The sequence below is a fragment of the Kwoniella shivajii genome, chromosome 2 (assembly GCF_035658355.1).
Source record: "Kwoniella shivajii chromosome 2, complete sequence".
Classification (NCBI taxonomy): Eukaryota; Fungi; Basidiomycota; class Tremellomycetes; order Tremellales; family Cryptococcaceae; genus Kwoniella; species Kwoniella shivajii.
The window spans coordinates 2020074-2036031 of NC_085909.1; the positions used below are offsets into that span (position 1 = coordinate 2020074).

General features: G+C 42.2%; 4 protein-coding genes across 4 annotated transcripts; 1 reads left to right on the plus strand and 3 right to left on the minus strand.

Moving 5' to 3' along the window:
- Window positions 1-69: 69 nt before the first annotated feature.
- IL334_002105 (uncharacterized protein) lies at window positions 70-2867 on the minus strand (the record flags this gene model as incomplete). The annotated part of the gene is made up of 3 exons (XM_062933851.1): window positions 70-1821; window positions 1898-2498; window positions 2728-2867. 3 exons carry the CDS (start codon window positions 2865-2867, stop codon window positions 70-72), a joined length of 2493 nt encoding a protein of 830 aa, XP_062789902.1.
- Window positions 2868-3634: 767 nt separating this feature from the next.
- On the plus strand, window positions 3635-5729 carry IL334_002106 (uncharacterized protein; the record flags this gene model as incomplete). The annotated part of the gene is made up of 6 exons (XM_062933852.1): window positions 3635-3712; window positions 3782-3862; window positions 3946-4028; window positions 4092-4501; window positions 4553-4713; window positions 4788-5729. 6 exons carry the CDS (start codon window positions 3635-3637, stop codon window positions 5727-5729), a joined length of 1755 nt encoding a protein of 584 aa, XP_062789903.1.
- A 224-nt stretch (window positions 5730-5953) lies between these two features.
- On the minus strand, window positions 5954-7318 carry IL334_002107 (uncharacterized protein; the record flags this gene model as incomplete). Its single annotated transcript, XM_062933853.1, has 6 exons — window positions 5954-5983; window positions 6056-6269; window positions 6424-6611; window positions 6851-6933; window positions 7095-7170; window positions 7268-7318. The coding sequence occupies 6 exons, from the start codon at window positions 7316-7318 to the stop codon at window positions 5954-5956; spliced, it is 642 nt and encodes a 213-aa protein (XP_062789904.1).
- Window positions 7319-7853: 535 nt separating this feature from the next.
- Window positions 7854-10848, minus strand: IL334_002108 (uncharacterized protein; the record flags this gene model as incomplete). Its single annotated transcript, XM_062933854.1, has 4 exons — window positions 7854-8670; window positions 8729-9156; window positions 9213-9562; window positions 9618-10848. The coding sequence occupies 4 exons, from the start codon at window positions 10846-10848 to the stop codon at window positions 7854-7856; spliced, it is 2826 nt and encodes a 941-aa protein (XP_062789905.1).
- Between the last annotated feature and the right edge of the window lie 5110 nt (window positions 10849-15958).

Genomic DNA, 15958 nt, shown 5'->3' on the forward strand with positions numbered 1-15958 from the left:
GTATTAACATGGTTGGTTATCAGGCCTGTTGCAAACTATACTACCTTAAACGCTAAAAGTAGATGAACATCAAAGCCCCCTTAACCTCCTCGCGGCTTCACCTAAAGCTTCCATGGCATCCTTAGCTTCGCCATCATTATCTTCTGAACCACAAGTTGATAAAGTGAAACTACTGCATTCAGAAGTTTCTTCCACTAAACCAAGCATTTCACCTGCTCCACCTTTTCTTGGTTCTTCCTTGACTGTGTTCTCAACGATATTATCTCGGTTCATTGATGGAATTGATGAATGAAAATCTAGATGACGTCGAGGTAATTTATACGCAGTTGTGACTGTAGCTTGACTGAGTTCATGTAATGAGTGTATTGAAGTACTTGTCCTATTTGATAAAATTGATAGTGCAATTGAAGCTCTTTCTTCCGGATTTGCTTTATCTAACCCATCTAAAAGTTCATCTTCGGATGTATGTCTATATGGAGAGGTATCGAACGTTGAATAGGATAATTGCTCTCTGATTCTTTTGTCACCTCTTTTTGGAGATGAATGATATTGATTTGGGTAATTTGAATCTGATTTTGTTGTGGTATGTTGACACTGGTGTTCAGGTGTGCTCGATCTTGATGGTGACGCAGAAGCGGGAAGCGATATATGCGGATTTGAGTGATGTTTCCTCAATGTGAAATTTCCTTGAGATCGAAGTGAATTGATATGATTGTCCACCGCCTTTCCCGCTTGTCCATCTTTACTGACTCTCCCATCCAGAAATCCACTCTGTTTGTCGTCGTCGTCGAAGTCGTACTCTCCCCCCTTCTCTTTCAGATCCATGTCATGTTTCATTGATGTCGAGGGAGTAATGAGATCTGATCCTATAGAGCTTTTTGATAAGGATGTATAATGTACACCGAATGATTCTGATGATTCCCTAGGTATGGGCTCGACAACAGGAGTTCGCTGTTCATCTCGCTCTGTCTCAGCTTGAAATGTAAGGCTCGTCAAAGAAGATGTCCGTTGTCCTTGCTTTGGCCTCGCGGGTGGTGGAGGGGATTGAGGTAGTTTGTCATTGATATCTACTTGGGATGGGCTTTTTGTACGATAAGGGAGTGTTAAAAGAGTCTCTTCAGGTACAGGGATCCTGTCTTTCAAAGGGGATGAATATACATTATTGATTAAAGTTGATTCGAATATGCCCTTACACCATTCACCTTCATCTTCTTCTCCTATACCGAAAGTGGATTCTCTGAATTCTCTGATTTGATAAGAAAATCTTTTGGATCTCCGAGTAGGTGCGCAATCCTCCCGTCGAGGAGACAATTGACTTGATCCCAGAGACTCCGCATTCCGTTCTTGTCCTTCTTGATGCCGATTATCTTGATGGCCGGTATCGGATGGATCAATCGCTGAAATTGTTGAGATGGGAAAAGAATCGACTGTTCTCCTACTTTGGTCTTCCATCAAGTGGGAGGTAGTATGCAAGAGACGGGTCGGTTGATGTTGAGTCGAGGTATTCAAGCCCTTCTTGGAGGACGAGGACGTTATTTCAAAAGAAAACTTCTTCAGTAGACCCGGAGAGCCCCTTGTGCGTGATAGGGTGGGCACTGATGATATATCGAAAATGCTTGTCGAGGGGGTAGATAAAGGTGTGAGAATGGTATGACTTGTTGTTCGCAGTGGTGATGATAATGGAACACGCTGAGTATGGTGTTGTTTTCTTCTAGAAGCAGATATCAAAAGCAAGTCGGATTCAGTCAATCCTTGAGCTTTGAGAGAAGACAGCCATGATTCAGGTAAATCTGAAAGGTCAGGGGAGACATGCAAATCGTGCTGAAAACCGACATTGATCAGCCTGAACTCGGGAGTGGAGAATACTGAGTGGTTATTCAATGTGGATATCACTTACTTCTACGTTGAACGGTCTTCCGATACCTTCATCACCGTTATCGACGTTTTGACGATCAACTTTTTCCCATGACTCATCTTGTCCTAGCCACTCGTCCGTCTTCCTTCTTCTTCCTTTCCTCCAAGTTCCGCCATTGGCTTTTCTAGGAGAAAGTGTAGGTATACTCCCCTCTGTATTCCTCCTCATGACGCTCCCGACTCTATTTAACCCTTTACCTAAACCTGATAACAGTTGTCCGGAAGATCGTTTCCTTCCCAGCAATCCTTCGGCTGGAAAATTAGATGACGTCGCGTCCGACTTGATTGAATCAGCTGACATTGATGATTTACCGAATTTGACTTGTTTCTTAGGTGTCGTAGTGAGATTTGGAGATGCGGTGGATATGGATATTGATGGACTTGAAGGTATTAGTGTTGAGGTACTTTGATTGGTGACTGTTGATGTTGAATAATTGTGATTTACATATGGAAATGGATATGATGAAGTCGAGTTTGAAGGCGATAGAGAGAGGATGGAAGGTGTTGATATTGGTGGGTGTCGAGTGGAAAGAGGCGATGAGCGAACGGGGATGAATTGTGCTGGAAATGGTTTAGATGATTTCCTATGTAATTCCAAATGGACAGAAATACGAAAAACGAGAAAGAATGGTTTCAGTGAGAAATCAAGATGGTGACATGTCTCGAACTCGATTGAACAGGGAACACAGCAAAAAGCATCAACGAGGGTTCTACCCTTCTTTCTCTCTTTTCTTCGACACACAGTCAATCTGAACCAATCGAACAAGTGACGAAAAGGTTCCCTTAGAACCCCTAATAGATATTTGAACTCACGGATGAAAATCCAGACCTGATCCCAATCCTGATTCTCCAGCAATACTAGGTAACCCAGATAAGTCAAGTCTGAATTCGTTTGTTGGGAGAGAAGGAAGAGCTTTATCACTGCTCATAGAACGGATCGAGGGTGGTAACATCGGTGAATGATTGAAGGTTGAAGTGTGTTACCCTATGAGTTGTCTTTATACGATTATCGATTCCTGTCTGAGTCAATGATAGGAGTGCGAGTGATCAGTCAGAGATAGTTGAGGGTTATCATATCAGTGAGGTTTAGTTTTCACCAAACAAAGTGGGAAGCACAATGGTCCGATAACACCTCGTCTCTTACCCATCCTTTTAGTGAATCCGTTACCATGTTAGCACTGTGTACATGTTCCTTGCGCACAGACACACAGCCATGACCATGATCCCCTTTACACACTCAGCAATTGAAGCTCAACTTCTGTACTTGTCCTACTCTGTCATTGTGAAGCATGATCAGCCTTTGACCCATCCACCATGGTGTACTTGTCCCTTCCACTGTGAGAAGTTTGAATTGGATAGACATCGTTGATATTGGTATGTTTGCATCTATAACAACAAAAGTCAAAAGCATTCACGAACACGCTCCTTGACAACCGGAAGCAAGGTCCGAGCGAAAGCAAAGACACAATGTGCCATACTTTTCTAATCCCGCTGGGTGAGCGGAATCAGATGACGGCGTTATTAATGATTCATCGTGGCGGAAGGGCCCACTCTTTTTCAGCGTTATTGTAGCAAGGATTTTTCTAAAAATGTTTGAAAAATGCAGAGAGTAATAGACGCAAGCAACATTCAGATTGATTGATTATCATAGTGCTATTATAACTCTTTCATCAATCATATCAAAAAAATGTAAGTAGGTCTACGACAAGGTGAATGAATTATGGCTGACTTATGGGACAGGTCCATTCTCGGTATCAACTTTGGACAATCTTACGCCTCCATCGCTGTCATTGACAAGGTCAGTTATCCCCTTACCTTTCACAACGCAGATGAGTTCGTGCTGATCGTTGTAGTATGATCTCAATAGGAGGGTCACCCAACTTGTATCGCCAACGAAGAAGGAGAGAGACAAATCGCTTGTGCTATCTCATATGTCGGCGAACAAGTTGTAAGTATGACCACATCAGTATTATGCATTTTTGAAGGAAAGTCTCGCTGACAGTCTCCGCTTTTTGATCATTGGTTATATAGTACATCGGTAACGGTGCTTTACCTCACTTGGTGAAAAATGGTAACAATACAATTATGGGCTTCAGAAATCTGCTAGGTCACACGTAAGCTAATGCCTTGTTCATCATTATTGATGAGGAACAACAGCTGATCCAGAATGGAGATAGCTATGATGAAGTAGATCACACCACCATCTTGACTGCACCTTTACTTGCCGATTCCTCAGTCCCCGCCTACACTGTTGATATTCTCGTACCACCACCAGCAACAAAATCAGCGTCTAATCCCAGATCAGCAGCTGCATCAGGTACAGCTACACCTAATCCAGCTGCATCAGAACCTATTCCTTCAACTAAAACAATCACTGTACCAGAAGTGACTTCATTATTCCTTTCAACCCTTTTGACTTCAGCAACCGATTTCTTGGGTACAAAACCTTCCGCATGTGTCATCTCAGCTCCCACATGGTTCACACCCGCTCAACACGACGCTCTTAGAAAGGCAGCAGAAGAAGCTGGTATCTCAGTTCTACAAGTCTTGGATGAAGCCGCAGCTGTATTAGTCGGTTACAGAGCTGGTTTAAGCGAAGAGAGAAAATCAAGAGGTTTGTTAGGTAAACCAGAAGAAGGAAATGCAGGTGAAGAAGAAAGAAGAGATAAAAGAGTCGTCGTTTTAGATATGGGTGAAACCAGTTTAGCTATCTCAGTCGTACAAGTCTCAGAAGGTGAATATACCGTTTTAAACAAAGGTAGAGATGATAAATTAGGTGGAAGAGAATTCGACGATTTAGTGAGTTTGCCTTATTCACAATTCTTTTCAGGACAGTTCTAAGACATGTTGCTCATGGGTTTCTCGTTTCACAGCTGCTCAAACACTTCTCTAAAGAATTCACCAAGAAAACCAAAATAGCTCTTGACTTGCCTTGTGGACCAGATGCTTCACCTGCCGACAAGCGAGCCGACGCCAAGCTTCTCCTTGCTGTTGAACATACCAAACGATCATTATCCGCTTCTTCCGGAGCTGCTACTTGTGCTGTTGAATCTTTGAAGGATGGTTATGATTTATCAACTTCTATCAACCGAATGAGATTCGATGGATTAGCTTCAAATGTCTACAGACAAGTTGGAAACAAACTCATTGAATTCGTTCAAGCCGCAGGATTAGATTTGGCTGAAATTGACGAAGTCTTATTAGCTGGTGCATCAACTTTATTCCCTGGATTACAACAACATTTATCATTATTGGTATCGCCAACTACACCAGTCACAAGTACCATTGATCCATCCGAAGTTATCGCTGTTGGATGTGCTTTACAAGCCCTTCATCTATCAACCCTCAAAGATGGTTTGAAAGTAACAGACGTTCTTTCTTCGATCAAAGACAAAGTAGATGTCACTTCTTCACCTATCGGTTTAGTCATTCCTGGACAAGATGAGATCTCAGCTGTCATAGTAGATTCAGGTGCACCTTTACCAGTTAGAAGGAGAGTCGCAATTCCCGTAAAGAAGGGTAACGTAGCTTTGGAATTATGGGAAGGTAAACATGAAGTCAAGGTTGAAAAAGTCGAAAGAGCGCCCATCGAGAAATCGGACGATGACGATGAAGATGAAGATGACGAAGAAGAGGAAGATGAAGAAACCAAAACTCCCATCACAAAGAAAACTAAAGTTTTAGGTGGTGTACAAGTTGACATCAAAGGTGATGGTCAATTGATTCTCGAAGTCATCGTTCAACGAAATGGTGGCTTACAAGTGAAAGCTTGGGAACAAGGTCACGAAGACAACAAAGATGAATTCGAGGTATAGGTATGATAGATTCGAATCAGGATATTGTTCACTCCTTATAGATAATACCTTAAATCTAGACCTATGAAGTCCGCGCTATTGTGCATATATGTATTGCATCTTGCATCAGATCGAAAAAGGAGGCATCTAAGCAATTTGTCACTACAGTGAATACTCGGGCAATAGATGATGCATGAATGTAATGGTTTTGGTGATTGCGAGAATACAAACCTCCTCTCTGATTTTTATCTAAGCTTTTTATCTTCGAAGTAAACCTACAGTTAAGAAAAAAAGTGTAAAAGTGAGTGAGCAAGACCAATAATGTACAGTTAAAAAATCAAACTCACTTTTAGATATCTCATTTGCCAAATGGCAGCACCTATCAATACAGCAATCTGTAATAAACTCCACCATACCGCACGAGAATTGGTTGATTCACTAGCATCTCTAAAAGTAGCTTCTACTTCTCTCATGTATCTCTGTTCTCTTTGGATATCTGCTACTTTGGTATTCAGTTCTCTAATCTTGGATGAAAGTGTGGTTACATGTGTGTTATCGGCTCTATAACAGATTTATGGATCAGCTTCAAAATCTTTCATATACAATCGGTCGACACTGGTGTTGAGATAGTGCAATGTGGCAACAGGCGGAAAGGATCGCTAAATCAAGGAGATACAAATCCGGAGATAGAGAATGAATAAAGAACTGAACTCACTGAGAATCAGGTCTTGCACTACCAACATTTATATCCAAATACAATTTGATATGTTGATTAGTCAACCAACCTCCAGTTATATTACTATGTAAACATATATTATGATCTCCGGGCTCATGTGAAGTGAAAGTGAATCGACCCTCTGGCGGTCCACGAGTATTCACTACTACATGACCCGAGGAGAGTTCCTATACACCAAGTAAATATTGGACATTAGCTTGAGGGTAACTTGACTACGTAGAGATTGGTTACAATCCCGAGAATGGTATCATACGGCTTAAAGGTAGGTTGGAGATAGTCCGTATAGCATGGAGAAAGCCGACTGAAACATAATTGATTGAAGGTGGATGATATGAGGTAAGACCTGACTCTGTCTCCGCCTCCGACTCCGACTCAACAATGAGAAAAGAAGGAACGAGTGACTCACCTCTACAGCTACATGAATCCCAATCTCTGGATCCATTTTCCATAAATTTGCAGGTTCATCCCATATGAAAGCTTTATAGTGACCTATATATTGACAGTCGGGTGATTAGCTCTTATTTCTATCAGGCGCATCTCAGGTCCGTCCTTATATCTAGTTCTTGCTTGATCAGAATACATATAGATTGACCAGTGAGGGGGAAGCATGAAACGAAATATGACTTGAAAGACAGATCTTAGACTCTCACCTTCTACGATCGTATCACTCGGTAATTCCTCCATGAAACATCTTTTCTCATTAGACTCGAAATAAAAATGCAATGCCTGAAATCAAGTGATCTCGCTCATCAGCCAACAAGTGGACGAAGGGAGACGACTCATATAGCTAGAAATCAGGTATTTCATTCTGTCTTCAACTCACGTTCACCGCTGAAAGTAGTGGTATGGCCAATAATGCTGATGATAACCTCATCTTGATCGACGATGCGTAAACAAGTGGCTCAAAATTGGGTATATAAGACGGGCAGGAATAAATAGCAGAATTGATGAAAAGCGAACAAAGGCTGAGAGGTTTACAGTAATTTAACTCCTTTACGCGTTCGCTTTTACCGTCTTCCACGTGGACAATCAATCTCACAATCTTCAAAGAGAAAGAATACAAATGCTTTATATATTTCGAGGTAGTATTCAACATGATAAGACATGAAATGCATATGATGTGAGAACCTCTCCGTTACTATACTACTATGACAAACAGTATCTTAAGACAAAGTAAAATGCACATGGAATAGAAAGACAGTGGGTAAAGTAGAATATATTATAACAACACAAGGTAAAATTAGGGGATATCAGAATGGAATTGAAAATGCGATATGAACTAAAGAATGACTTTAGGTGGAACGATGAATGATCAGATATAAATGTCCCAGCTCCCTCGGTACCCCGAGCATAGGTACAAACCCATACATTCCCTTCCTTCTTCCTCTTCTTCTTCTTCCTTTTCTTGCTTAAGAACCAATCGTCATCCCTTTCCCAGCATAAGTTTCACCAAAGACAGATAAATTGAAAGCGACGATTTTGATCATTCTATCTGTCAATTCTTTGATTGGTTCAGCGACACCTTCCAATCCATATGATTTCATCATATTCAGTTCTTCCTCTTTGGATTTAGCGATAAAAGCTTCATATCTTTCTCTGATTTCTCTAGGGTAAGACTCCGCTCGCCTCACTTCAGTTTCCTCCTCTTCTTCTATATCAACGTCTGCAGAAGGGGATGAAATCGTTAAAGAAGCAGTGGCCGGTGTTATCGAGGTGTCCTTTCTTAAACACTTGTTCGCATTCAGATCGAAGAATGTGGAAGTTGGATTCAATCTATATCCTAACAACATGTCTGAGAGAACTTTGGTGAGTACTGCCTTGAGTCTTAGCATATTACTCTTGAGTAGATCTGAATCTCTCTTGAGGTTATTGGTGAGATATCCATTCAATGTAGAAGCCAGCGATGAGACTTCCTTCATTTGAGTTTGAGTAGGTATCGCACTGGGTTCATCTACGGCTTCAGGTCGGACGATCCTCAAGGCAAGTCTGAAAGCTAAATCAGATTTGAGAGCTTCTTCGGCTTGTTCATCATCTAAACTTGAAACAGGTTCTTCAGGTAATCTAGCTATTGATGCTAGTTTATCCATTGTCCACTCAATATCTAATCTAGCCTTTTTCATATTCGACTGTATAGCTCCATTGGATAATCTGGCATTACGTTGATTAAAGAACTTTCGGAAAGCTAACAGGATCATATGAGATATCGAAATGTCGACGACTTCAGAACTGAGCAAGCAGAAGGTCAATATGAGCCCATCTCACTCTCAGTTTTCAAAAGACTTACTGGAAATCCTTGATTCGCCTGGAATCCATCTTGAACGATTCGGGAATCTCAACAGAGCCTTTCATGGGACCTTCAAGCACGGGGATACCGTTTGATCCCATCGCTCTTCTCTGAACAACAGGTGGCCAAGCTTGAATGTCTGCGTTCCATCGGTCAAACACAAGATCCATGAATCCACTGACGAGGGAGCGGATGACCAACTCCATATTGCTCTTACAATCACATCTTCCGATCAGATGAGTGCGGATTCTAGGTTCGGAAGCAGAAAGAACTTGACGGGAAGCAGCATAAATCCATTGTCGTGTTTTGGACGAATCAAGCGCAAGATTGTTTTGAAGGAGAAGGCTCTGGAAAGCATTGTATTCATATTGATTTGCGTTGTCCCAAAGGTAGGGTCGGAGTGCATGTACTTGATGGTTCGCAATATCCTGGAAAAACTTACATATTAGCAGCTACCCCACTTTGCACAAATAGCATTACTTACAAGCTTCATCACTTCTGCACAGTCGAAACACTTTCTCAAACCCTTGGCTACATCGCCAGACAGAGCCGTTCGTACCATGTCATCGACCATCTCATCTCTTACAGGAGCACAATGTACTTTCATTGCCTCACCAAGCTTCTCGAACAGATGTAGATCAAAGACACCTCGTCTAGCTTGGATAGTGAGGAACTCGGGATCGAGAGCAGCGTAAAGTTCGGGGACAAGAGCGTGAGTCACAGTGGGGCACACCGCTTCGTGTGCTTCGAGGGCTTCTTTTGAAAAAGAATGCGCGAAGTGATTAGGGCAAGGTGTGGTGGAACCCATGAGGGATATGAGGATTTCTCGCAGAGCTAAATGGTGCAGGATCAGCAAATATGTCAAGTTAAAAAGTACAACCGGACTTACTTTTGATCAGTTCAGGTAATCTAGAGGGCCAAACGGCCGCACGTGTCCACCAATCATTTTCAGTCAAATCCCTTCTCCATCTCCCACATAAGCAATTAGGAATTCTTTCCAGCTTCTCGATTTGTCTATGATTCATCGAAGTTTGATTCTTTGGCATGCTCCATCTTACACATCGACAACCACTTGCGAGCTCTTCAGCAATACTATCCCAGTACATATCTGCCACAAAGGTCGACGCTCTAGGATCGACAATAGGGGTCTTATCACCGGTCAGGATTTCAGCGTAACCAGGTTTTGTGGGTACTTCATAAGGTAGATTGACCGGCCGGAAAGCTAGACTATCGAATAACAGATCATGTCGAAGTTGTGGCGTTTTCAGGATCTCAGTGGCATCGAGTGTTCGTAATGAGCTGACGTTGATCGCAGGTTGTCTGCAAGCAACAACGCAATGTTGTTCTTGCGATACTATCTTTAAATGGCGTTTATTCTTCAATACTCTACCTAGTTCCGCTGCCGCTGCTTGTTGTCTTTGGATTTTGGTAGGTGTCGATCGACCAGTCTCATATGTTCTTTGCCAGACGTCTGAAGGCGTAGGTGTATCATGTTTCGATTTTCTCCTCTTGAATACTGGTGTAGCATTCGGTAGGGAGCTGGCTCGAGTCCTCTTTTTTCTAGGAGGTGAAGGTTCAGGTGGGTGCATGATAGGTGAAGGATTGGCGGAAGCTGTTCGATTAAGTGGTTCAGAAGTGAGTAAGGAGGATGAAGTAGATGAATCGACGTTGTAAGGTTGAGGTAAATGTGATTCTATCGCTGTTGAAGCTGGGATCTCGATTGGCATGTGATGCGGCGAAGGACAGCGAGATGTTGAAGCGAGAGGTTGGCTATTTGTATTTTCCCAATTTGATGAGGATGATTTGGAAGATGAAGATGTAGAGGCCTGAGCTTGGGCCCTCCATCTTTCGACAGCGGCTTCTTCATTTTCCTGAGACCATGACATCGTACTTGAAGCAGGTTCTTGCGCTCCAGACCAAGGACTGATGTTTGCCTGAGCGGTTGTAGGACTAGTACATGTGTTGCCTTGACGATGTAATCCGACACCAACAGGGTTCTTCAACTTGTTATCGGTAGATGATGAAGTTGTGTTCGATGATGAGCCTTGAGTGCCGCCATGTCGGGAAGATGAAGGTCGATGTTGTTGAAGAGGTGAAGGGGGAGCGTGATTTTGATCCATGTTGAGAAGGATTGTCTATATTTAACGATATATCAGCCAAAGTTTATTTCAAGACTAGTCCTGATGAGTATCGAAGGATGTGTATTAGTGTTCTAACTTACGAATGAGAAAGGAGGGGTAAGTACTAAGGAGTGCAAGAAGACTGGATATGAATGATATCACTGGTATTCTGGATGCAGAAGATATGTGGGATACGAGGATTGGCTGGATGAAAGATGGTAAAGATGAGTAATGAGAGAGAAGGTGGCGGCAAGAAGTCGTTTTTATAGGTTAGCGGACATTCTGATGCCAATCAGACCATAGTGGAAAATTGGAAGGGAAAAGGTAAAAGCGTAAAGCAGGAAGAAGGGGTTCATAGATTTGTTTGAAAAAGGAGATAAGTTTAGCCTCGTCGTCATCAAAAAAAGTTGCGCAAAGAGCGCAGATTTCGATGTAAGAAAAGTGCAGTCTATGATAAAAACCGAACCTCAATTCGATGATCGGACGCCCTTTTGCCCGTAATAGCATGGTCCAGGCTAGGAAGATGGGACGGAAGAAGGGAATGAAAGAAGGGTAAAAGGGACGAGGGACAAGGAAAAAGACCTGTGATGGGACTTTGTGTCCGACTAAAGTTAATGAGGGTAGAAAAAGAGGTTGATCGTCGTTGCCACCCTTTTCCTCCTCCCCTTCATCCTTTGAACAGAAGCGGTGATGGGTCATACGGCGAAATTGAGGAATCGAGAAACAGGAAAAAGTAGAGGAAAACAAACGATCCAGGCGTGGTAATGAGTATGTGATCACGAGGAGAACAATTGAAACAACCGTCCCTGGTCCTAATTGCATGATGGGATATCGTTCATGAAGTGTGTGTTGATGGTGAATCAAGCATCAAATAGACATGACCGAGAGGCGTTGCGTTACAATCAAAGTCATAAGGAAGGGAGGGTGGGGGGTCAAAGTGGTGTAGAAAGGATCTCAGGAACTTTGAAGGTCTTGGGCTCGAGAGATGTGACACTTCAACTCACAGTGGCCAATGTAGTCCGTTTAAACCGGGATAGTCGAAGCAGTACTCGCAATTGAGGCTAAATTGATTGTATCTGTTTTCTAAAAAGCTATAACCAGTCACGAGCGGAAGATCTTCGACGTTGAACAAGGGGGTCTTGAAGCTTGTTGACTACTAGTCGATTAAAGGTCGGTCCAGTGGGTGATTGTGACTATGATTGCAATATAGACAACTAAAATGATCGGATATACACAAGATCAGCATGTGAATCCTCTTTTTGGGTCCATCTTTCATTTGGTAAGGATGTGAATTCGCTATGACCTTGAACCCCCTTTTTCCTGCATTTTCAATCCACCGGGTTCATGCACAATTGAAAAACAACCAAGTCCAAATCTCGATCATTTCTATTTAGAATCAAGCATTGCGTCTCGGCGAAAAATACCGAACCCGATTATGATCCAATCAAACGAAAAGAAAAGGTGAAAGGGGTTCTCTTTGGCGTGTGTAAGGAAACACTCCTTTGGTATCTTCCAGTTAGGATTTTGATACAATTAACGTATCAAATACAGAAGCCACGAATTGTAGACGGGACTGGATGAAGGGATGAATCAGGAGATAGGACTATGTTGAATGTAACGTTGATCCAAGTGGTCGTAACAACACAGTAAAGATAGTGTTGAGATGAAACACAAGATCACAAAAGCCGAGACACAGAAGTGAACTGAGACTTACCGTATATCGTATAAAAAGGGCAGGCTTCTCTCTTTTGTAATCGTTCTTGTAATTTTGACCGCTTCAATTCTATTGCGCTTTACGCCAAATTACCAGAAATCCTCACTAGGAAACTAAAACTCTCTAAGCGTTTGTGTATTTCGTAAAAGGGGATGTTCCGATGCTCTTCGAGGTCGAAGCGTGAGTCTGGAGTTGTTCAGTTGCCAGACTGTTCGACGTGCTTCACAACACTGTAAGTGATTATTGAGTTTGTTTTATGAGGGTTTGAATTTTAAACTGTTTTGTTTTTCTCTTTCAAGTGATAAAATGTAGAATCAGCATTCAAATAAATGACCAGATGTAAAACGTAAACGTAAAGCAAAACCAAAATCAAAAAGGATAAAGGATAAAGGATAAGACGAGCAAGCGAATTGATATCCTCCAAACAGAATGAGAGAAAGAGGAAGCTCGGTCCAAGATCCATGAAATGATTCAGAGCTGAATATCAAAAATCCTAATTCTACAAAGCTCGTAGTTCCATTTCAGGCCAAACTCAAAGCAAGTGTTTTCAAAGTAGTCACTGATGAAACTGGGCTTGGCGCACCGACAACACACATATTCTTCAATTACACAACGACGCAGCCACCAGGGTCGATAGTTGAGGAGTGAAAGGATTGTAAGAGTCTGAGGCCAGATTCTCCATCTTTTCCTATCATCATCGTATTTAATAACGTTTAAGTCATGTACGGTTCTTCTGTTCGTGAGATTCCCCTTCCTTCCAAGCCGTACGTAGGCAAAATGATGATTTTTGCATTTCCCGTTTTCCCATCGAGAAGCTTCGCACGCGTACGACGCACTAAAGCACTTTGTGTGTGCATCTTGTTTTTGACTGTGCCGTACGGAATCGTGATTTTTTTTTAAAGCTAATCGCATGTTTTACTCCATGACGAGCAAAAACTCAAAAGGGACATACAAATGAATATTGACCGAAAGAAGCCAAAAAAGCAAAGGAAAATCACCAAAGTTTCAAGGTGGAGGTCACACATAGCGCGATAGGAAGCCGGACAAATCCGTGTATTTTCGCATCACTGATCTTATCCCTTTCCCCACTTTCATGCATCTGCGAGTTGTGTTCTATCTGTCTTGCTCATGAGAAAAGGACGACAAGACGGACAGTCACGCACGCTCCTACACTGCAGGAATGATGAAAACACAAAGCAGAAAACTAGTCGGAGCAGGCACACGGAGCACAACCGGGAAAACGAATTTCAGAAGTTTGACAAAGGAGCAGAAACTCACCTCTATACCTGTCCGGAGAAAAGATTGATACCTATGTCCGAGAATATACTAGCGTCGTGATTGTGTATCAATAGCTCGATGTAATTTATTGTATGTCAAGATGAATGAAATGAAAAACAAGAAGAGAAAGCAAAATGTTGTGAAGATCTTTTGTAAAGATCAGTATTTGGTTATTCTCATGCTTTCGATTGACCCTCGGTCTTGAGATGACAACGTATTCTGACTGTCCAGAAAAAACGAAGAATGTCTGCGTCAAAGATCATCGGATGAAGGGTCAAAAAGGAGAGGACGAGAAAAAAGAAAGTGTGATTGTTTCACACGTCCTGTTTACGGACTCAAAAAAAAAAATGACATGATTATTCTTTTGTGATTTTACCAAATTCAAGAGGCTTTTTTCGGTTAAAAGGTATTGTTATTATGGGAGGAAACCTTCTATATATCTCGGAGGTACATCACTTGTAAAGAATGACCTAAGTAGCTCAACGAAAGAAGCTAAACTTCCCGAAATAATGACTCAATTCATCGTTTCAGTTTGTCTTGTTATGATGACGATGACTAAAGACTTGCACAACCATTCCTTTGTCTTTTGTCTAAAACTCTTGAAAAATCTCGTAATCAGACGTAAAACTTTCTGTTAGAACAAAAGAGGAAAGCTCCCATGCTTGTAAAAGGGGGTTTGAGGACCGCAGTCGGACAAAAGAATATGCAAAAACCCTGTCTTACCAGAAAACGTACGACTCGTGGTTTCTGCCTCTTCGGAGGATTTACACAGGCGTCCACAGAGGAAGAAAGATCTTTTTACGATTGATTATGATCGTCTCGGTAGTATACAAGATTGAAGATCGTTCGTGGAAAAAAACTTTAGTACTTCGGGTTTACCAGATAATTACGAGAGTTGACGATAATAAATGGGTTTAAGAGTGGAAAAAAGGGTCATAGAGCCCGCTTTCCTTCTTCGGGACATTTACTTTCTTTTGTCTTCCTCCGAGACATTCGATGTTTCTCCCCGCACTGTTGCGCTGTGCATCTCAAATGGGTTGTCTATCGACTCATGTATGAAATTATGCACGAACGAGATATCTAATAGTGACGTTGAAGATGGTAATACATACCCCTTGAAACACCATTGCATATCATGGCATTCTGGATCATATTATCGTAAAGGCCATTCCCGCCTGCCGCGGCTAAGAGTGGTAATGCATTACTCATCAATTCATTTATACAAATTGTGAAGGTAGTTTTTACAAATCACTATGCCACTTATACAAATCAACATCATACTTCTACAAATCAGTGGATCAACACTATACAAATGGCAGATGGGATTCACATGTAATCATCTACTAATCTTAACCTCGGGACTAACATCTATTCATGTGGCGTGACAGTCGGTCCGAGATGGCAAACGGGTGCTTTTCTGCAACCCGATCACCAAATTCACAAGCCCCCATACCCCATGCTTTACAGAACCTCAGTTTTCAGTTTCGGGTCATCCGACGTCCTCCGTTTCATGTTTCGTAAGCGGGGTGTTGTGAATGAGGATTTTTGCTAGTACTGCAGTCGTAAATGAAATTCCCACTCCATATGATGGTGTGTACACCTGTTATTACTCGTCGCCCTGGGAGGAACTGTACTAGTCTGCAGGAACAACACTAAATTTCTTGATTAATTCACATTCCTTCGGTGCCTCCACAGATCCAATTGTATCCGGTGTTGGCATAATCCGAATCCGACTTGTCATTTCTCTGCTCTGCCTCGAATTCTGACAAAATGCAAGATATGATGTGATTAGAGGGATGGCTGCAAGAATTCGCTTCCAACGCGTATTCGGTGGATGGGGATGGGAGAAGTAATGTGGGTTGTCTCAAAGGGAAAATCGAACGCCATCCCGGGTGGGGCGCGATACCGCTTGATGGCCGCCGGAGTAAAAGTCCTTTTGAGACGCCTTCAATCGCCCGAGGAGTCGATCTACCATAAAAATGGTTCGATCACTCTCAGATCTAGAGCAACCTTTTGTGCATCGTCGAAGTATACCGATATAACTGTTTTAGTTGAGTCATCGATGTCCAGCTCCATCCTATAAACGAAGACAACAAAACAACTTTGACTTCTGAGTTC